This window comes from Natrix helvetica (assembly GCF_964273705.1).
Source record: "Natrix helvetica genome assembly, chromosome: 2".
Lineage (NCBI taxonomy): Eukaryota > Metazoa > Chordata > Lepidosauria > Squamata > Natricidae > Natrix > Natrix helvetica.
The window spans coordinates 223,358,408-223,382,052 of record NC_138552.1 but is presented as its reverse complement, the minus strand read 5'-3'; the positions used below and the strand labels follow the sequence as shown (position 1 = coordinate 223,382,052).

Sequence of the window (23,645 nt, the reverse complement as noted above, 5' to 3'; positions counted from 1 at the left end):
CCATTTCTCTATATCTAACTGTCTTAGAGTTAGGCAGCATCAGAATTGAATGAAATAAATAATTTGCTTTGATAATAAATCATACATTGTTTTTCTTATGTTAATTATATTTAAAGCAACTTAAAATAATCTTAATAGCGACACCAGATTAATCCATATTACCCTCCAGTTTTCACTGCTTTTAAAACGGCAATTCGCTGACTAGACGAGAAAGGATATAGAATGAGATGATTTAATGAGAAGATTGAAATGCTAGATTACCTGCTGCTAAGCCAACTAGATACAATTAGCTTTAATAGCCTTAAAATAATCAGATTATTTTAATACCTTTTTCCACTTGCCATAATTGAAAGGTTTGATGGAAAAATACTACTGAGGAGGCACAGTTGGTGATAATCAAATGCAAGAAACACTATTTTTAGTAGATTAATATTTTTATTGTACTATAGAACATACTATAAATATTCATGAAGTATTTTCTGATAATATAGGCTATATATAATTAAACATTTTGCTGTTTATTTTCACTTTTAAACTGCAGGTAATCCACGATTTACAACCACAATTTAGTCCCAAATTTCAGTTGTTAAATGAGATATTTGTTAAGTGAGCTTTGCCGCATTTTGCAACCTTTCTTGCCACAGTTATTAAGTAAACCATAGCAGTTGTTAATTTGCTAACATGGTTGTGAAGTGAATCTGATTCCACGTTGACTTTGCTTGTCAGAAGGTCTCAAAAGGTGATCACATTACCCTGGGACATTGCAACTGTCATACATACGAGTCAGTTGCCAAGTGTCTCAAATTTGATCAGGTGACCATGGGGATGCTACAGTGGTCGTAAGGGTGAAAAAAAATGCTCCTGAGTTATTTTTTTCAGTGTCACTGTAACTTCAAACCGTCACTAAAGGAACTTTTGTAGGTCACGGACTACCTGAGTCTCTCTTTTTAATCCCCATTGAATTGTTCAGTCATTTACTTGTCAATACCTTGCTATTTAGTGCTCTTGCAAAAAGAAAGCAAAAAAATATGGTAATATGTTTATCTTCAGCCTATTAATAGGCTTGAGCTTTCATTTACCATTGGCAGTTACACAGGCACTTCATAATCAAGATTGAAGATGGTGGATTTCATCATTCAAGTTCATCATAAATGTGTTGTTTCAGACCTTCCCTACAGTTCAAAATGAATACCGGTGTGATTATGAAATTGAATAAGATGCTGTGTAAATTAAATTTTGCCCTTTAGATCTGGAAAATAATTCTGAAATTGCCTATAAGAAGATAAATAATTCTGTTTCTGCCATATCCTACAAAAATTTTAAACTGATTTTATTTGACTATTATTTAACTTACTGGGCCTTCAGTGATTGCATAGAATGTTCTTAAGCAGAGATTTGCAGAACTAAAATCACTCAGTTTTCAAAAACATATAGGCACAAGTTGACACTGCCTGAAAACTGCAGAATACTCTACATGTGCCTCATTTGTTTCTTCTCCCTCTGCTTCATTTTTGTCATTTCTGCAATTGTCCATTGCACATTTACTTTATCAAAGATCCCCCAACGCTCAGTATTACATCAACATGAGTATTTAAGAAAGCATGAATGATCAGTGAAAATCTGATTCAAGCAATCAGAAACACTATCATTGTATATAACCCAATAAATAACGTGAAACTTTGAAATAGAATTGGAGCTAGATGAAAATCTAAAGGACACCAATTATAAATGCACTCTGTCTTTTCTAAAGACTATCCTTTGATAGTAAACCCTTTGAAAAATGTGACAGATTACAACATTTCATAATGACTATAGATGTCCTGGATTTTACTACAATTCTGCCATTTCACTGTCTGGGTGCTTGCACAGTCTTTGATGTTTAAATCAGTTTTTCATCTTGTCACTGGTTTTTGTAGTTTTAAAAGATACTACTGATTCTAGGCTAGTAAATTTTTCCAGACCTAACAAAGATTTGACTTCCTTGATATTAATACCTTAATATTGATAAATGTACTTCTGTAGTGTCTAAAAACAGGCACAAAAGCAATTATCCTGGTATTTTAGCTTTATCTCTGAATTTGCTATCATATAACTTCAACATAAATATTTGAGGATACTTATCCCAAAGTGAATATCCCCAGCAAATGTGTCTCATATATCTCGTCTCCCCCAACTGCAAATCCTTATGTAACAAAATTTGTTCCATTCACAAGCATAAGAAAGAAGTATGGAGAGTCAAGAAAAAACAACATACAAAAATATTGTAAGGGAAAAGGGCAAAGATGGAGCAATGAGGATTGAAGACACTTGGTAATCCTAGAATGCCAACTGACTTTTGTGGAAGGAAAGGGGTGGGATAACAACAAATCAAGAAAGAAGAAAAAGTACTTTGGAAAGGACAAGGCTAGTTAGCTACAACAAAGACTTACTGCAGGTTTCTCTTCTGAAGTGAACTTGAATGGAAATAATAAACCAAAACTCCTCAGAGGGAATGGGCCAACCAAACTTAACTAATCAGTAGTTTTTCATTAACATTTTTCAAAGCTTCTGGTTATTGAAATAACTCTGCTATCCAGTTAAGCCTGGATCAGTTCATAGACTTGAAATTATTACTGATATGATGAAGAATTTTGGCTAAAAAGCATTGTAAATCTTAACATTTTGGAACTGGTTTAATTAATAACGGCAACGTTTCTAGCTTCATTTTGAGATTTATTTATTTAGATTTTTTTTATCCTACCTTTATTATTTTTATAAACAATGCAGCAAACATTTATTTGTTTGTTTGTCAGATTTAGAGAGTCACTCGCAAAGTGGCTTGGTGGTGTACAATTAAAAACATTAAAACCATACAAATGCATATCAATAAAAGGCAGTGGAAACAAATGCAGAACAATTAATATTTAAAAGGGGGAGGGATTCAAGGCACTAACCAACCCCAATGTTGCATGCTTCTCTCTGAGATTCATATGAGTTGGCAGAGCCAGAATTTCAAACTCTTCCAAAATGCCAGGGGAATTGGGGCTGCCTCACCTCGGGGGGGGGGGATATTACAAAGGGGAAGGCATGGTGGTAGAGAAGGCTCCACCAGTTGAAATTCTTTAACTGGTGGTGTCTGTAACATACTTTCTCTTCTTGACTGGGTGGGACAGACTGATATAATGGGGAAAAGACAGTTCCACAGGTTCTTGGTCCCATGCCATGTAGGGATTTAAAGATCATAACAAATATCTTGAATTGGACCTGGAAGCATTCAAGTGTTATATGTGCCACTTTATGGGTGCCCAATTGCTTGTGTGCTCATGTTCTGTAGCAGCTGGTTACACCATAACAGTGGCCCAAAACCACTCAGCCAGCTTTCCTGTCTAAGGTAGAACTAGAACTCAGTCTCCTGCTTTCCAACCTTGTGCCTTAATCACTACTGTATACCTAATTGGCCCTCAATTTAGATTACTAAATAAAGTGGCTTGTATAAAATTTATAACGAGGTTACAAAGTAAGTAGGAAATAACTTGGCCATCAAATAACTTATTCTCTGCCATCATGACTTTGTATGGACGGCTGCTCCTCTCTACTTACAAACAATCTGTTGTGCTAATGAGTATCATAAAACTTCTGTTTCGCGTTGCTGCTACATAGAATCTTTTCTTTTACAGAAACAATGGTTTTCATTTGTCTAAGTCCAAAATCCCATCCAGTCATAGGAAACACTATGATTCAGTTCAGTTTTTGGTCTTCCGCAGTCTTTGCTACCAGCCATCCCCGAATTCCTTACCCAATTTGCTCTTTACTTCTGTCATTCCTACCTTGTTATTAACCAATGCTGCTCCATGTCTGTCCTAAACATTTATTGCTTCCTGCTGTGTTGTGCTTTCTTCCATTTCAAACAAAAGCTTGCTGTTCTCACTTCCAGAATCCTGGTTCCTGATTTTGGATTCATATGTGCAGTTAGTTAGTCTCACATATGTACAATTCATTTGCTATATGCTATATTGATCTGAATTTGTCTCTTTCCCAGCAAACAATACATTGTACATTCCAGAGCAATTTTCTTCTGTCTCGAGTCTTAACAGATTGTGCATAACATAGCTATGTGTCTCAATTGGATGTAATAGAATCTTTCAAAATTAGATAAAAGTTTAACATTTTAACATTACTGTAAAACAGTGGAAGCCTCAGCTACAAGACTTCTTTTAGATTGGTGATCATAGAATACTGTATGCTATTTCTAATTCGTTACTACTGTCATTTATTTTTCAACTATAAAAATAGGAACAGAACCGTTTCCTGTTGCCATTCTAAACCTTTCTGTTTAAATTAAATGTGATTATTTCTGAACAACATCATGGAATCTGCTTGCAGCTTGCTTGGTTGAGCATTTTAAAATGAATTCTGCATGATATGGGACCATTATTTCATCCATAGTGTAAGCATATTGAAAGATTCCTAAAATGTTATTTACCTTAATTTTTTCTTTTTTTCGTTTATAGGCTTAAACTAAAGTATGCTTTTTAATTCAGCAGTTTCAGCTTAATATCCAATATTCTTTTCAGCAGCAGTTGCTTGTGGTTCTATTCACATCTTTGACACTTGACTGTCAAGCTTATTATGCTAATTGCATAATATTTCACAAACATTTTAACATTTATTCAGAATGTACACTATCTTTCTTCTACTACATTCTTTGTTCTTCAGAAAATAAGAAATTTACAGAAAATAAGAAAATTCCACATGTAGGTTTTTTTGCTGCTATAGTAAATTTCATTTTAAATTGATCTTCATTCCCTTCTGTAGTTTAAAAATTGGATTTTCCAAACGTTTCTGAAATCTTTGCCGTTTCCCTTATTTACTTGATCTTTCCAGGAATATTTTTAAAATATGATATAACTAGATATATTTAAAATCTGCATTAAAGCTAAGCCTATACTTAGATTTCGATATTGGCCCATGGAGTTGGAAATACTTTCTTTTAAAAAATCATCTCTTTGATATCACCTATGACTTCAGTAAATTTGACATCAATAAATCTAACAGATTCCAAATTTTCTCTGGATTCCTCATGAACTTGCAGTTGGGCATGCTAGTTTTTAATGCATGTTTCCAGAATTAAAATACCAACAAGGTGGAGAAAAATTGCAGTTCTGAAGCTGGTTTCCATTCTTTCTGCACAAACATATTTCTTTTTCAAGAATTTTCACCTGGCTTTCATACTGATTCTGAAATTCCTTGAAGACTTGGGTTGCACAATATTGGAGAATTCAATTTCTTTATTTTTCTTAATAGGAGGCAGCACAGATGGCAAGCAAGCTGAGGAGCAATCTGCAGCTGCAACTGGAGAAGAATCTTATCCTTTTTGTAGGGAACCAAGTTATTTTGAAATCCCTACAAAGGAAGCCCAGCAACATTCACAAACACCTGAGGGTACTATTCATGAGATCCCCACAAAAGATACACACATAGCAGGGGCGGGGCATGCTTCATTTACTATTGAATTTGATAACAGCACCCCAGGAAAAGTAACCATCAAAGATCATGTCACAAAATTCACTCCAGATCAGCGTCCCAAGCCTAAGAAGTCTCCTTCTGGTGCTCAGGATCTCTCTGGGCTTCAAACTGTGATGATGGCACCGGAAAGTAAAGTGGCAAACTGGTTAGCACAAAACAATCCCCCAACAATGATGTGGGAAGCATCAGAAGAAGACTCAAAAAGTATTAAGAGTGATGTTCCAGTCTACTTGAAGAGACTGAAAGGTAAAATAAATAATTTCAGCTTTATTTCTTTTGCCTTGAACACATAATATAAGTATACTTGCTAGAAATGTGTACAATTACTACACTTCGTTGGGATTCTTACAGGTCAAAACTTTTTAATCAAAGTATTTTGATTAATAACAAATTGTATCAGGACCAAAACATTGTGCTTGTCAAAGTTTGTGAAACATTATTAACAGTTACAAAATAAACATTTCCTTTAAACCCTGTATACATAAACTGATAAAATTTTCCAATAATGTTTTATAATAGAATTCAAGTAAAAATAGGATTTCTGGCAATTTTGTATTTATAACTAAAAGAAACAAACAAAATGTGTTCAGCTAAAAGTAGATGTAATGATTATAATGGTTAAAATATAAATATAAAGGTTCCAAATAATAGTTATATGAATATAGGGCATTCTAGAATTTTGTTCTGTTTTGTTTAGTTAAAAAAAAACACATTGTGTTTTTGATATTTTTGGAGGTAGTCTTCAAAAGTTGTGATCTAATGTTGATGGGTTATCAGAAGGTTTTGTATTGCTGATTGTAGAATGCATTGCAGTAACATATCCAGTATTAAACATCTTGTGTGCAAACTCTAGCCATGTTTTGTTACTACTTCCAGCCTTGAGTCCTAGATAATATGCATGTAAGAAGCCAGAAAACAATTACTGACTGTTATGAAGTAATTGTTATAAAGACTGTTATGAAGATGAAAGCATGTTATTCAGGGCTTGTCTTTCCTGGTCAAGAAAGAATATTGAAATGTATTCATTATCTAGATCACAACTGTTTTTTGTTGTTTTTTTGGACGGAAAATTGTGCATCTTTACAGCCAATCAACTTTATGGAGAAAGCTTGATAAATTATTCAATTTATGTAGAGGAAATTCTTGTTGATCATCTTGGCATTTTTTAAACTGTAAACACTTGTAAAGACTTCCATATTGTATAGTTGCTTTATACTTATTCAGGTAGATATTTTATGTTTATTTAGACATTTTTCCATGTGATTCTAAATTGCATTTTAAAATCATATATATAAAAATTAATGTTATCGTATTTAGCTCTGTTTCTATAATTTTCACAAGAACTATTTAATTAAAGCAAAAAATTCTTAAGTCTTATCACTATTAATGCAAACGAAGGAATGTATTTTGGAAACCTAAGGAATAGGTCTAAATTTTCTGCAGATTAACAATTAACAGGTGTAAAACCTATACAATGGCTATTTCTTTTTTGCTTTCTACTTTTCATGAACATTTAGAAGTACGTTTTCTTTCCTAGTTCATGAGATATTTTTAACAATTTAATAATATTTTGATTGAAAGTTAAGTTCTCTCTTGTGCCCTCCTTTTGATAGTATAGTGTTCAGATTTCATCAGAGCATGATTGGTTAAGAACTGAACGTCTTTTGAATAAGGCAATTCAAACACTTGGTGGCGAGCTGGCAAATGACTCCATTATTGTATAGCAAGTCTGAATGAGTGTGTTGTTGCTATGGGAAGCCTGAAGACTTGTTAACTAACGAACCGTTGAGCTTCTAACAGAGAATCAAATCCTGTATTTGTATTAACTTTGGAATGCTCTTTTTACATTATGCTCAATATATAGAGCTAGATTTTTCTTTTCTTTGACTTTGCAGGAAATAAACATGATGATGGAACACAGAGTGATTCAGAAAATGTTGGGGCACACAAGCTCTACAGTAAACGTGCTGCACTTGAAGATCATTTAAAACATCATTATACTGAACAGAAAAAATTACATTCAAAAGCTCTGAATGTAGAGAAACATTCTGATCAACCTGTTTTAAGTCAAACTGCCTTTATGATTGAGTTCTTTGATGAAGGCCATCCCCGGAAGAGGCGATCATATTCTTTTTCTCAAAATATAGGAGGTTTGTGCCCTGAAACACCTTCTCCAGCATCCCTTGCAAGAACTGAAAAAGTGAAACCCCCACCACCATCGGCACAAAACAATTCCACCCAGCACAGGGCGGTGCATACAAAACTTCTCAAGCAAAAATCAGAAGAGCCTTCTGCTGCACTACCTTTCTTACAAAGTGCATTGTTAAGAAGTTCAGGAAGCCTTGGGCACAGACCAAGTCCAAACGAGGACATGGAGAAGAAGCTAAAAACTCAGCTTGTTTCAGTGAATCTTGAAAAGGATGATGATGACCAAAGTGATAAAGGTACTTACACTATTGAACTGGAAAATCCTAACACAGAGGAGATGGAAGCACGCATGATGATTGATAAGGTAAGCTGTATAAATGTTTGCTATTTTAATTAACTATTATTTGTGATGGACCTGAAAGGATAATAACTATAGTAATGATTATTGAACTAAAGGTGTTGTGATATATTAGCCGGCCTGGCCTAATCCCAATTTTAGTCCCTCAAGTCTGCATTTTTAAATATTTAGGGGTACGCTTTTTAGCTGATTTTAACTTTTATTATTCTGTACAGCTGAATTTAGGTTTAATTCGCTTTTAAGGGTATTTAAGGGTATTTATCTTTGTATCTGGTTTTTAATGAGACGCCTGTACACCGCCCCGAGTCCCTTCGGGGAGAGGGGGCGGTCTATAAATCTTGAAAATAAATAAATAAATAAATAAATAAATAAATAAATAAATAAATAAATAAATGCTACTCACAAAGCAAAACTGTTACTATGTTGTGCAATGTTTTCCCAAAGCTGTTGCTAGTACACAGTTCCAGTTTTGCTTAATCCTAATGTACGGCTTTAATAGTGCCATACATTTGCCTTGTTTTTAAAAATCTGTTTTCCAGAACTTACATGAATTTATGTCCTCAAGTTTTTTTATTTCCTCCAAAGCAAATGAAATGAAATAAGGTAATGTTGCCTGATTTATAAGCTGCCTTGTATTGAGTTTATAATTAAATATTTTTTAAAAACTCTTATGGTTAAGTGCCAGTATAAATCAAAACTGTTCTATGTTGCTTACTTGTCCACTCCTTTTAAGTTACTATATTTTTAGGACTATAAGACGCACTTCAGAGGCTGAAGGGTGGAAATGTCTGTGCATCTTATAGAGCAGCGATGGCGAACCTTTTTGGCTCACGTGCCACAAGTGGGGGGAGCACAGGGGGGGTCGTGTGTGGGCGTGCCGCACCCATAATGCAATGTGCGACCCCCCCAGTGCGCATGCGCGCACAACAGGTGCGACCCCCCCATTTTTACATGCTTTTTTCGCCCTCCCCAGGCTCCAGAGGCTTTATAGGAGTGACTTCCGGTTTGCTCGGAGGGTCATTTTAAGCATTCCAAAGGCTTCAGGGACCGTCCGGAGGCTTCCCTGATGCCTTTGGAGCGCTCAAAACTACCCTCCGAGCAAACCAGAAGTGACTTCCGGTTTGCTAGGAGGGTCGTTTTGAGCGCTCCAAAGGCTTCAGGGACCGTCCGGAGGCTTCCCTGAAGCCTTCAGAATGCTTAAAACGACCCTCCGAGCAAACCGGAAGTGACTTCCGGTTTGTTCGGAGAGTTGTTTTGAGCGCTCCAAAAGCATCAGGGAAGCCTCCGGACAGTCCCTGAAACCTTCGGAATGCTTAAAACGACCCTCCGAGCAAACCAGCTCGGAGGGTCGTTTTAAGCGCTCCGAAGGCGTCAGGGAAGCCTCCGGATGGTCCCTGAAGCCTCCGGAGGGCCTCTGGGGGGGCGGGGGGCTCTTTTCGCTCTCCCCAGGCTCATATAAAGCCTCTGGAGCCTGGGGAGGGGGAAAAATGGCTTTTAAAAATGCTGAATTCAGCTGGCCAGCGTGCGCATGCGCGCTGGCCAGCTAACAGGGCAGCACCTCCCGTGCCCTGACAAATGGCTCCACGTGCCACCTGTGGCACGCATGCCATAGGTTCGCCATCACTGTTATAGAGTGAACATTTCCGAAGCCCCACCCACCCGCCAGCCCCCACCCTTCAGCCTCTGCCTCCCAGCAATTTGCCTCCTTGCAGCAAACAGCCTGGTCAGCTTCAGCACAGCCTTATTTAGCACGAGCAGCTGATTGGCGGTTGGATCATCCTCATGGAATACAGACAATCAGCTGTTCCAGGCTGCAGGGAATCACTGCTGCCCATCTCCACCTCCGCATATCCCATTCTCGGCCTCTGTGCATCCCATTTTCAGCCCGTTCCAGGCAGTGAGGATCGCTGCCAATCGCCGCCGTTCAGTGGCAATAGGCAGAGGCAGGGACAATCCCAATCTTATTTTTCATTGAAAGAATTGAAAATCAGCGGTAGTTCCTGATGATTAAAGAGATAAGAGGGTCCATAGCAATTCATCTTTCTCTCCCTTCTTGGCAGAGAAAGCCCTGTGGGTAGATGGGTGGAAATCTGCTCTTAGGCAATTTAAGTTAAAGCCTTTAAATTGTTTTAAATAATATATTTTTGGTCAATAAGTCAGTATAGAACTCTCCTTTCTAATATTTGGATTATGACTTGATATTTCACTCAAGCTTCCTTCTTTGTTCTAATAATAATAGTGGTTTGCATAGCTTTTTGAAACTCATTAAATTGTAGTTTTTAATATAGTGGTAGAAAATGTTATTCATAACCAGGAAAACAGAAAAAAATAAATACTATGACAGAATAGTTCATGTTGTTTTTAAACTCCTGCAATGCTTATATCATAATTCTCTGGCTGTTATCCTTAGAAATAAAATCCCCATCTGAATGGACATTACAACAGTTCTACGAGTCCTATTAGGCTACAACTTACTTTACAGATCTAGTATATAATACTTCAAAGGAGCTGACATTTCACAATGTCATATACAGAATGAGCTGGGAGGTGAAATTATAGTACAATTCTGAATATCCGTCTAAGAAATACAATACTTGAAAATGTGTATGTGTGTATATTTTCCTTCAGTAAAGAGAGTATTTTATATATAGGTCAAGTTGAGAAACTAAGTATTCTTTAACATTTTATTATCTGAAACATGTGAGACACTTTTTAAATTATTAATCTTTACTACTTCTGGTGAATTATTCCATGTTTACATTTCTTAATATAGATTTATGTATAATCCTTAATGTTTAAATACAGTAAATTGTCTGAATTCTGTGTGTAAATCAGCTGGATGATCTAGGATAGAAATAAGACTTGAACAGAAAAAAAGTAGTCTTCTTTGAAACTCGGTTTTACTCTTATTCTCTGTTGACTTTAGTACCGGGGATGAGAGACACATGCAGGTACTATATTACTTTCCCTCCCTCAGATTAGAAAAAGAAATTCAGTGCAGTAGAAGTGAAGACCTGCAGTTCTGGGTTACTTTTCTCAGTTTTATCACTTGCATTGCGGAACATGATGTAGTCCTTTCCAATAGCTAGCTTGGTATTTTGTTAGGAGTATTGCATGCTCCCAGCCTAGTGCTCTGTGAAGAGTCAGAATGGGAATTGCACAATTTGGGATGGAGAGGAGAGGGTTCTAACGAAATATCTCTCTGTCTCTTCCTCTTCCTTTCTTTCTTTCTCTCTCTCCCCCGCCCCTCCCATCTTTCTCCCTTAGTACATTCACAGGTAGTAATACCTACATATATAAATAAATAGATACTGGCCTTAAACATATTTTGTTTATGCCATAGTCATTAGAGAATTGGAGTTAAAATGCTTAAAGTTGCCTTGTGTTATTTGATAACAGGTTCCATGAGGGCCTTGCAAAAATAAAAAAGAAATTGTGGCTATTTTGTCATTGGCGTATTGCTTAGTCATATTGTGCATTAATAGAATAAAGATGAATTTTTAAGAAAAAAAAATTCCACTGGGAAACTGATCAAACTTATGGATTTTACTTGGTGAAAGTGCTTTTACGTTCTATAGTGGGGGGGGATGACAACCCTGAGCTCACATTCTTGGAGGCATTGTCTGTTTTTAAAGGATTTGGCAAACAGGATGGAGTAGGATGGCAGCCAAGATCATTGCTTCCAAGATCATTGGCAGGCTGCCATGTACCTATTGGCATGAGCAGGGCACAGATGCTACATGGACCCACACCTGACCCATTGTAACATTTCCTTAAAGGAACTGAGGGGATGAAGAAAGAAAGAGAGTGGGGACTGGGCAGAGAAAGGGAAGGAGGAATTCGATCACAATGGAAAGAGAAAACTAGCCTGTACAAGCACAAAAGGAGCTGGTCTCAACAAATGGGAAGAGAGTGGAAGACAAAGTAGAGCAATCGGACAAATGGAGCTTTAATTGTAGAGCAATTGGACAAATGGAGGAAGAGGAAGGGATTGGGTATCTTATTTTAAAGTTTGAAAAGATATGAAACAATAGCATCACAAAGGAAGAGGCTTAGTAAAAGGGTTTCCTGTATCCAAAGTCACAGGAAAAGACAGCTGAGGAAGGGAGTTAGCACTAGATTTGTAAAAGTGTGGAAAAAACTGAAAATTCCTGTATCTGAAATAAAGCTTCCTTGGATATTTATTTATTTATTTATTAAATTTATAAACCGCTCCCTCTCCCCGAAGGGACTCGGGGCGGTATACAGACAAAGGTTAAAATACCATATACATAGAAAGACATCAGAACCCCGTAAAAACAAATTAAATAAAAATCTGTACAATAATAATAAAAATTAAAACAACTTAAAAATCTACCCCAGGAATTTAAAATACCGGCCAGGAGGATTGAAGATTAAAACTATGATTGGGCCAGGCCAGCTAATTGGAACAGGTGGGTCTTGAGTTTCTTGCGGAAGGAGCGGAGGTCAGTGGTGATTCTAATATCGGAGGGGAGGTCATTCCAGAGGGTTGGGCCCATCACAGAGAAGGCCCTACTCCTGGGCGCCGCCCGCTGGCATTACTTAGTGGACGGCACCCGGAGGAGTCCCTCTCTGTGAGAGCGAATTGGTCGTAGGGATGTATGGGGTAGGATGCGATCCCGCAGGAAATGCAAACTGGATTAAAAGAGAAGATTTAAAATAATAGCCACATCAATAGTGAAGTTATCCATCTACAGTACAGTACAGTACTGCTGTTCTCCTATATTGTATGCTTGAAACACGTTTTATATAGAAGTGTCCCATTGGAATAGCTTCCTATTTCAAACAAATCCCATGTGCGTAGATTAAAATCATGCCAGGTTCCAAATCTCCTGGGAAACTGGTTGTTGCTTGAATTAGTTACATCAACCTGCCTACTCCACCCCCCAAACTAGAATACAAATTTCTAAATTCTCATTTTGCATAACCATGGCTAACAGTCTCAATTGTTATGGTGATTTTTGTATTGTATTTAGATTTATTTGCATTGGTTACTCCTTAAATAGGCGCAAAGTCAAATATTAATACCTCTGTTTGTATTCTGTGTTGGAGTAGAGTATATACTTGAAAGTACAGCATATATGACTGTGGTCCAGTTTCCCATGTGATGTTGATGACAAAATAATTCAAGCTGACTGTGTGTGTACACTTAAAACAGAGAGGTGAAGAATATGTACATACCCAAGACTGATTTAGACTTTCCCACATAGCTACATTGTGAAAGACTTAATGCACAAGCTAGAGCAGTGATGGCGAACCTTTTAGACACCGAGTGCCCAAACTGCGTACACACATACCCAAGCTGAAAGGTGCAAGCTGAAAGGTGCACATGTGCAAATGCGTGCAAACACATGCAAAGCGTGGACATGTGCGCATGCACAGCAGAGACCCGAAGACTAGCTGGCCAGCAGAAAACAGAGCATCCCAACCCCAGCAGCGTGGCAAGAGGTAAGATCTTGGCACAAGGTAAGATAAAGCATCCTAACCCCAGCAGCGTGGCAAGAGGTAAGATAAAGTAGAAGAATGTGGGTTAGACAGCATCACCACCAGATGGATTCGTAAATGGCTGTCCAACCGCACTCAACATGTAGTCCTCAATGGAACTGCATCTACATGGAGGGAAGTATGCAGTGGAGTACCCCAAGGCTCTGTTTTAGGCCCAGTACTCTTCAACATCTTCATCAATGATTTGGATGAGGGAATACATGAACTCATCAAATTTGCAGATGACACCAAGCTGGCAGGAATAGCCAACACTCCAGAAGATAGGCTTAAGATACAGAAGGATCTTGACAAACTTGAACATTGGGCACTATCTAATAAAATGAAATTCAATGGTGAAAAGAGTAAGGTTCTACGTTTAGGCAACAAAAACGGAATGCACAGGTACAGTATAGGTGGTACCTTGCTCAACAGTAGTAATTGTGAAAGGGATCTTGGCATCATAGTGGACGACCATTTAAATATGAACCAGCAGTGTGCAGCAGCTGCCATAAAAAACAACACAATTCTAGGCTGCATCAACAGAGGGATAGAATCAAGATCACGTGAAGTGTTAATACCACTTTATAATGCCTTGGTAAGGCCACACTTGGAATACTGCATTCAGTTCTGGTCGCCATGATGTAAAAAAGATGTGGAGACTCTAGAAAGAGTGCAGAGAAGAGCAACAAAGATGATTAGGGGACTGGAGACTAAAACATATGAAGAACGGTTGCAGGAACTGGGTATGTCTAGCTTAAGAGAAAGAAGGACTAGGGGAGACATGATAGCATTGTTCCAATATCTCAGGGGTTGCCACAAAGAAGAGGGAATCAAACTATTCTCCAAGGCACCTGAGGGTAGAACAAGAAGCAATGGGTGGAAATTAATCAAGGAGAGAAGCAACTTAGAACTGAGGAGAAACTTCCTGACAGTTAGAACAATTAATCAGTGGAACAGCTTGCCTCCAGAAGTTGTGAATGCCCCAACTGGAAGTCTTTAAGAAGATGTTGGACAGCCATCTGTCTGAAACGGTATAGGATTTCCTGCCTAAGCAGGGGGTTGGACTAGAAGACCTCCAAGGTCCCTTCCAACTCTACTATTGTATTGTATTGCATCTTTTTCTTTTGTGAGCTTCGGTTTTGTTGTTTGCAGGGAAACAGAAGCTCACAAAAGAAACGCCACCGAGATCTGACTTTGGGCGATGGTGCACATGCCAGCAGATAGGGCTCTGAGTGCCACCTCTGGCACGTGTGCCATAGGTTTGCAATCACAGAGCTAGAGGTTGCAGAAGGCTGCAGACGGGCTGTTGCAAACCTCCCAAATATCAACTGCACTGTTGTGTGGAAGTGTGCTGATTAGTCAATCAACTTCCTGTTCTGTGCTTAATATTTGAGGGACCACTAGGTTGAAGGTTAAAATTCACTGACATATAAAAAGAACACCTATGCAATTGTCCTTGAATGACAGACCCATAGGTTTCCTCATGTTCAGTGCAGAAGAAATCTGCTCTGACCCTTAGTGTTTCTAAGTAACTGGTACTGCTTGAATTATTATAAATATCATGTTTAATATTAGTGTACATTTCTATTTTATAAATTAAATTGCAGTATATGTTTTGATTTTCTACTTCTATGTTGCCCATATTTTATATATTATTGTACTGTATGTTATTTTGTTACTATTGTTTACAATTATTTTTATTCATTTTTTCTAGCATTGTTGTGTGACCTAATTCCATCCATTTTTATAGATTTGTGCTGATTGTTTTCTGTTCTTCTAACAAATTATATAATCGTCTGTCAGTGTTTCTTTTGTCAAGAATTTCACAAAGGTTAAATGTGTCTTTAATGACAACAATCTCTTTTACAATCCCAGTTTAAATGCCATGGTTTAAATTAATGCTGTAATATTCTTTACTTTTAGATTTATATTATTTTTAGAAATATTTCTATTATTCAGAGTGATGTTTGCTATTGTGCATTCCTGTTATACAGATATGATTCATTATCATGTATTTAATAATGTAATAATGTAAGCTATTCTCCAGAAGTTGTGAATGCTCCAACACTGGAAGTCTTTAAGAAGATGTTGGACAGCCATCTGTCTGAAACGGTATAGGGTTTCCTGCCTAGGCAGGGGGTTGGACTAGAAGACCTCTAAGGTCTTTTACAACTCTGTTATTCTACTCTACTCTACTCTACTCTACTCTACTCTACTCTACTCTACTCTACTCTACTCTACTCTACTCTAAAGAGAATGCTTCTTTAGCTCCATATTCCCATTGTGCATTTGTTACTAACCAGTAAGAATATGCTTATTATATATGATAACATAGTCATGGTTATGTATTTCATTAAATCCTGCATATTTTCATTATGTTCATTCTCAACTGAAATACAATCTGACCCAAATCAGAAATTATCAAAATTTGTATTAGTACCAGTAATTATTGTTAACAACAACAACTAAATATTCAACATGTATACTGTATTGTGAGGAAGCTGGAAAATCAGAGTAAAGATTGATCTTTGATATGCTGACAACACAACTCTTCCCTCAGAAACCAAAGTAAGTGTGAAATATCTGATCAAAACCTTTAAAGAAGAAAGTTGAAATTTGGCCTCTTCTTGAACATCAAAAATACCAAGCTCATTGTAAGCAAATGTCAAAATAACAATTGGTGAGTGTCAAAATTAGAATTGACAGTGAAAAGACAGAATACCTTAGAGTTGACAATGAAGAGGTTGAATACATGCAAGACTGCATTCCTTCTTAGGATCGCAGATTGATCAAAGCAATGAAGGGAATTCAGAAAGTAACTTATTGATTGATCAAAGCAGTGAAGGCAGTTCAGAAATAAAGCATTGAATTGCCCTGGATCACACAGCAGTGATGAACATTAATTGAGTATGGAAAAGCAAGGACATCTGTCTGGCAACTAAATGAGGCTGCACTGTGGCTAGATATTAAAGCCAATACCAGCCAAACCATAAAACAAAAGAAGCCATACAAGATTGAGAAAATGAGGAGAGAAATGATGCATAAAATTGCCAAGAATTGGGACTTGATTGAACATCATGATCAATAGGACCACATAAAAATGAGTGCATTGCAAACCACATTTTTCAAAGGATATGTTCAGCCCTAATTACGAATAATTTAAAGACTTATCTTGAGGATGGGACCTGATCTTTATATGAGATTCATGACAGAGCAGTGTTCTTGAAATTAAACAGATTTGTTTGGTTAGATAGATGACTTGCCTGGGCATCGGATGCATATTAATTTCATAAAGGGGGGATAGAATAGATACTATTTCAGGGTCAATGCTTGTATATATATTATATATACATACATATATATAATAAAGCTCTGAAATTTCTGTGACATGCCTAAGATGCGTTCCTGATACAAAGTATTGGAAACATTTTTAAATTTAACTTAATAAATTCATATATCACCTGACTCTCAGAAACTATATTTCCCTGCATTAAAAGGATGTGGATAGCTGAAGGTCCCAATAAGCGATCCTGTGAACAAAGAACATAATGTACTTCTAGTCTTTTCAAGGGTTTCTTAAGATGCATGTGGGCTCAAAATTATGTGGGATGATGAAGATGCATAGGACAGACTAATCTGCCTTCAACCTCCCAAGTACTTCTTTACTTCAAATTTAGGCCAAGCCATGATGACATGCAAAGCCTGGAAGGTATTTCTATTCACCAGTTAATGTGGAAATAGACTCAACAGCCAAGGCACGTGTATACAACTGTATTTTTATAGAGCTTTTGCTGGCAACTAATGAAAAGTATATGTAAACCATCACAAGTAATGTTGCTTAAAAGGTTGAATATTAAATTTCCTTCCAGCACGCAAGGGAAATTATATGTTTTTCTGAAGTTGTGTTTCATGTTTAACAAGAAGAATTAAATAACATTAAGCAAGTTAATTTTTTACTAATCATACTACTACTCTGCATGTACAAGATAATATGCATGGTTCTTTTTCCATCTATTTTGCCCTTTTAGGAAACCTGGGAGAAAATATAGATTATATGAATTTTACAAATAGGTTCCTTATTTAATGGGCAGATAGTTTTAATATGTATTTTTTATTTAAGTAGAGCCTACCCTTATTTATTGTGTGGCTTCTGAAAATAGATATGAACATCATGTGTACATACGTGTAGTCTTTTCTTACTGACTACTCATTCAGCAACCATGACCAATCCTCAAAAGTTTTGGCTGTCACTACATCCCTGTGGTGATGTGATTGCGATTTGAATGTTTGGCAACCAGCTTGCATTTATGACGTATGCTATGGTCATGAGATTACCATTTGTGACCTTCCCTACCAGCTTCCCAAAGGGAAAGTCAATGGGAAAGATGTCAGGGAATGTCTCAAGTCATGGTAACCTCTCCCTTAGACCTTCTGCACATGCACCATGCCATGCCATCTACACCTCAGTCTTCCCATGTGCACTTCCTGCTATATCCCTCCAGCTTCGCGTATTCATGTCATAGCACCCTCTCCCCTGCCATTCCCCAACTCGAGCATGGCCTGCACTGTTCCTCCCAAGCCCTCCCCCAGCCTCTCCCACTCCCCTGTAGCAGCCCCATACTCCTTACCTGGGACTTCCCCATATTAGATTACATGTGATCTCTCCCCACATTTACTTGGAACTTTGGTTTCCTGAGAAAGAGTGTATCTTCAGGCTACAATGGCAACTGGTACTGTTGTTGTTGCTAAGCAATGCAATCACTTGACATTACACTTCATGACCACATCACTTAACACCAGCAATCCTGATCCCAATTGCCAGCGTAACCTGAGGACTAGTTATTGGAGTTAGTTATTGGAGAGATCCCCAGGATGCATTTCAGCTGCAGTTGTCAATTGTAGATTATAGGTATCTCAGATCTGACTTAGCATTATACTTCGTAGTAATGAGAAATTGTTGAAAATCTAGGAAGAAGCCCTTTTTTCCATCTTGACTATTCTCGGGTAATTATCAGAACAAAAAAGAAGTAAAAAAAGAACTCACAAATATTAAGAATGGGAAAATAACAGTTTCGTATACTCAGATAAACAGCAACTTACCAAAATCCAGTCCTAAAAAGGAAAGCTTAATGCTGAAGTGAGGCAGCTTCCTTCGGGAAGGAATAATATGCTATTACGTTATTAAATTGTCCCTCTTTTAATCTAAACCATATCATTGGTTTTCTATTAATTTTAAACTTCAGTAACAGTATAATGTTTGCATGCTTATCTTGTGCAATGGAATGGCTTTACATCAAAGATACTTTGTTAACAAAATTTTCTTATGCTCAGAAAAATAAACACAATCAGACTTTCTTGCTACTTAAATGAGAAAGCTGGGCCATAGTGTGTATTAGCAAGAAAAATTAAACATTAAAAAAAATCCCAGATTATGTCATACCATTTCCATACTGTTAAGAAAGAGCCAAACTTGACCTTGGGGAGTATTTTTTTAATATAAATGATAAAGTTCTAGTTCTTTTGAAGGTCTCAAATAAACAAAGATAGAACTCAAAACTGCTATAGATAGTGATGTAACTTCATTTCTGATTAGGAAATATATTTATAATGTTTGCATAAGTTCTAGAAAATGTATGTAATATGTGGAGAAATATATTGCCATTTTTTTCTTCACAAAATCTCTATCTCCAGGATCCCCAAATTTCATGTAGCATACAGAGATATTTTCCATATGATACCAGAACATATACCCATGATGGTGAACCTATGACACGTGTGCCACAGCTGACACATGGAGCCATTTGTTAGGGCATGTCAGGCGTTGCCCTATCAGCTCCAGCGCGCATGCGTGTGCTGGCCAGCTGACTTTGGCCTTCTTTTTCAGCCATTTTTTGCCCTCCGGAGGTTTCCCTGAAGTTTTCCCATTTTCCCTGAAAATGGCCCTATGGGCAACCCGGAACTAACTTCCGAATTCTCCATAGGGCCATTTTTTGCACTCTAGAGGCTTCAGGGAAGCCTCCTGAAGGTGAAAAACGGCCTGCAGGCAACCTGGAAGTGACTTGCTGTTTGCCCATAGTGCTGTTTTTGGTCCTCTGGAGCCTTCAGGAAGCTTCCCTGAAGCTCCCAGAGGGCGAAAAACCACCCAATGCACAAACCGGAAGTTCGGGAATGGTGACTTCCGGTTTGTCCGTAGGGCTGTTTTTCGTGCTCCGGAAGCTTCAGGGAAGCCTCCCGAAGGCTCTAGAGCAGTGGGTCTCAACCTTCCTAATGCCACGATCCTTTAATACAGTTCCTCATGTTGTGGTGACCCCCCAACCATAAAATTATTAGAAAATATGAGTTTTCTGATGGTCTTAGGCGACTCCTGTGAAAGGGTTCCCAACCCACAGGTTGAAAACCACTGCTCTAGAGGGCAAAAAACGGCCCTACGGACCAACCGGAAGTCACCGTTCCCAAACCTCTGGGTTGCTCATACGGCCGTTTTTCGCCCTCCAGAGGCTTCAGGAACTTCCCTGAAGCCTCCAGTGGGCCTCCAGAAGGGGGAGGCAGGGGAGGTTGTTTTTGCCCTCCCCAGGCTCCTAGAAAGCCTCTGGAGCCTGGGGACAGCGGAAAAAGTGTGCAAAAAGCAGGGGGTATCGCGCTGGTGGCACACACATGACACTGGGTCACGCACATAGCATTATGGGTGTGGCATGCCCATACACGAACCTCCTCCCCTCCCCCTGCTTTTGGCATGCAATCCATAAAAGGTTAGCCATCACTGACATACTGTATGTAAATGCAATGGCACTTTATTGGCAAATAAAAAGACTTTACTATACAGGTAGTCCTCAACTTATGACCACAATTGAACTCAAAATTTCTGTTGCTAAGTGAGACATTTATTAAGTGAGTTTTGTCCCATTTTACCATTTTTCTTGGCACAGTTGTTAAGTGAATCATTGCACTTGTTAAATTAGTAACATGGTTGTTAAGTGAATCAGGCTTCCCAAATCATCACTGATGCCATTGTTATTGCAAAGTTTACACATTGGGTTGCTTGGACTCAATACATTTATGTCAAGCAGTGTTCCAATATCTCAGGGGTTGTCACAAAGAAGAGGGAGTCAAACTATTCTCCAAGGCACCTGAGGGTAGAACAAGAAGCAATGGGTGGAAACTAATCAAGGAGAGAAGCAACTTAGAACTGAGGAGAAACTTCCTGACAGTTAAAATAATTAATCAGTGGAACAACTTGCCTCCAGAAGTTGTGAATGCCCCAACACTGGAAGTCTTTAAGATGATGTTGAATAGCCATCTGTCTGAAACAGTATAGGGTTTCCTGCCTAGGCAGGGGGTTGGACTAGAAGACCACCAAGGTCCCTTCCAACTCTACTATTGTATTGTAAGCATACATATATTTTACCCAGGTGTGAAAGGAGCAAGAACAGAAATATATCTAGTTTTTATGTAATTATGGACCCATTTCTTTCTGCTTCTGCTTGTCAGAAGGTCACCGTGGGTGATCACATGACCCCGAGACACTGCAACCATCATAAATATGAATCAGTCGCCAAGAGTCTGAATTTTCATCATGTGACCATGGGGATGCTGTAGTGGTAGTAAGTGTGAGAAACGGTCATAAGTCACTTTTTTCAAGTGATGTTGTAATTTTGAAAAGTCACTAAACAAACTGTTGTAACTCGAGGACTACCTGTATGTATACATGAAAAATCCACACTTTTCATGTTGAGCATGAGATCCAAATTAGTATTTTAAGAATGCTCAGAAACAGTATTTCCTTATCTTTTTTTAACATTTTGAATTATGGCTCTCCATGCTATGTCAAATAATTTTTATACTTCCCTTTGATTCTGAATCCCCTGAGTGTTTGGAATTAATACAATGTGATGGACTATGGCACAGCATTTAAGAAGAATATCTGTGCCTTGTGTGGCAAAACAAATATTTATAAACATGCTGTGGAATAGAGGGGATTTAACAGGTTGGAGTAAGCAGTTGGTGCAATTTGCACATATTAATTGTGGAGAATTTTAAGCTGATCTCCACTAAAACAGACTTAAGTTTAAAAAAAGGATTCTAATAATGCTCAAGGTGGTTTAAGTTCTTCCTCGGGATGACAGATAAAAAGAGCAGCATTGTGGCACTACTTTAGTATAAATGTATGATAACATACACTTTTCATCAACTGTATGGCATCTCCTCATGTAGAGGATTTTATCCAAGGTGAAAGCTTGTATAAAGTCACAGCTTTCAGATTTTAACAGATGGTTCGCATAACAAACACACCAACAAAAGATATCAAACACCATGACTTTTTTTAAAAACAAAAACAGAATGAAAAGGGTGCTATTACAATAAGTGTTTAAATATCATATATTGTTTAGAGTTTTTCTAAAGATACATGCTTCTTTTCTTAAAATCAGTATATATTTAAATTTGCATGAAATTTTAAAATCTGGTACTTTTTAAATCCGTGGATAGACGAAGATACTTTTCAGATCTTTTCAGATTCTTGCCAGATAATTTCAGTGCCACATAAAAATATCTTTTGGAGCAGTAGCACTAATTGCCGTTTTTACAAATCTTCACTGGTATCATTGTTCTTGCAAAAATACACACCGGGTTGCTTGGACTTGATACATTTATGCCAAGCATACATACATTTACCCAGGTGTTAAAGGAGCAAGAACAAAAATGTATCTAGTTTTTAATTATGGATCCATTTCTTTCATAACAGAATATATCATTTAATCCATACAGTAATAAGCACATGATATATATTACACACAAAGCAAAAGCTTCAGTACATGAGGCACAAAAGGATTACTTAAATTTAAATATTTCAGTAATTCTTATTTTGTTTAAAATTACATCATTCATATATTCAGGTGAGACTGATTTATGGGTGCAATCCAATGGTATGTTTCTGTCACTAGAAACAATTTCTGCATCTTTCTGCAACATGCCCTCACAAAACCTAAAAATAATGTTTCCAGGACTTCTCTAATCCGTTTCACTAGATTTGGGAAGTATTCTGGAAATTGCAGCAGAGGCAGGAAAGTCTTCTATTATTAAAGGAAGGCTCCTTAATATCATATTTTGATTTCATTCAAAAGAAATATTAACAATTATTTTGAATCTCTAGAATTAGAACACATCGGTTCTACTTTAAATAGTAAATCATTTCAAAAGATTTTGTGTCACAATTAACTATGAAATTGGGTTTTTTTTAAAAAAAAAAAGCCTTATAAGCACTCACTTTTTATTGGTAGTAGTACCCATGCATTCCCATTGAATACTACAAAGGAGGCTTTCAGTTAATGTATGATGATTTGTTTTGTTTTCAGGTTTTTGGAGTGGATGACAGCCAGGATTATAATAGGCCTGTTATCAACGAAAGCCAGAAAGATTTAGTAAAAGATTGGGCTATTAATTCTGCTACAATAGTGCTTGAAGAAAAAAGACTACTGAGTACAACTGGATTTCTTGATACAGAGGTAGAAATCAAATTTTGATGGGTCTTCTTTTTCTTTCCATTAAATGAGAGGACCTTTTTAGAGTCAGTGTTAAGTAGCTAGTAAGAGCTATTAAATACTTTATGATTATATAATAGTAATACTTCTTTATTCTTTATTAGAGCTTATGTATAATCTCCTAGTACTTAAAAAGCTATCCTCACACTTGCTTTTGTTCTGCTGCTATCTGCATATATACCAAAGCACCGACATACAGGATTTTAGGAAACTGAAATAACCTAAATACTAGCTTTGTTGTAGAAATATCACCATCCCTTTTATTGTTTGCTTATAGTTATTTGGAAAATTTGCAAGTCAAAAAAATATCTGCAGAAACAAAGCAGAGATGAAAAAAAAATTGCTGTTTCCAGATGGAAAGTGTGTCATATTTTTGAAAGAAATTTCAAACGTTCTATAGCATTATACTAAAACTTCTTGATAATTTTTCACATCCAAAATTATGCACACATGCATATCTAAACCACACATCAACAGATGTCTGTATTCATCTGTTTTAAAGGAATATGATGAAAGAAACATATCCAAAGCTTAAGATGGCTTGTTACATTAACATCTACAATAAACAGTTACATTTTTCATAATTAACATTA

The 23,645-nt window shown here is 37.2% G+C and overlaps 1 protein-coding gene across 12 annotated transcripts in view; it reads left to right on the top strand.

The window, feature by feature from the left end:
- Positions 1-23,645, top strand: part of CEP170 (centrosomal protein 170) — a 99,460-nt gene that overhangs the window by 46,639 nt on the left and 29,176 nt on the right. For 11 of the 12 annotated variants that reach the window (XM_081944052.1, XM_081944048.1, XM_081944047.1 and 8 more), the window contains exons 8-10: positions 5,284-5,751; positions 7,401-8,017; positions 22,867-23,016. In XM_081944052.1, the coding sequence (XP_081800178.1) occupies positions 5,284-5,751; positions 7,401-8,017; positions 22,867-23,016 (1,235 nt within the window). The remainder of the gene's footprint in view (positions 1-5,283; positions 5,752-7,400; positions 8,018-22,866; positions 23,017-23,645) is intronic. The other variant, XM_081944046.1, reaches the window with a different exon arrangement.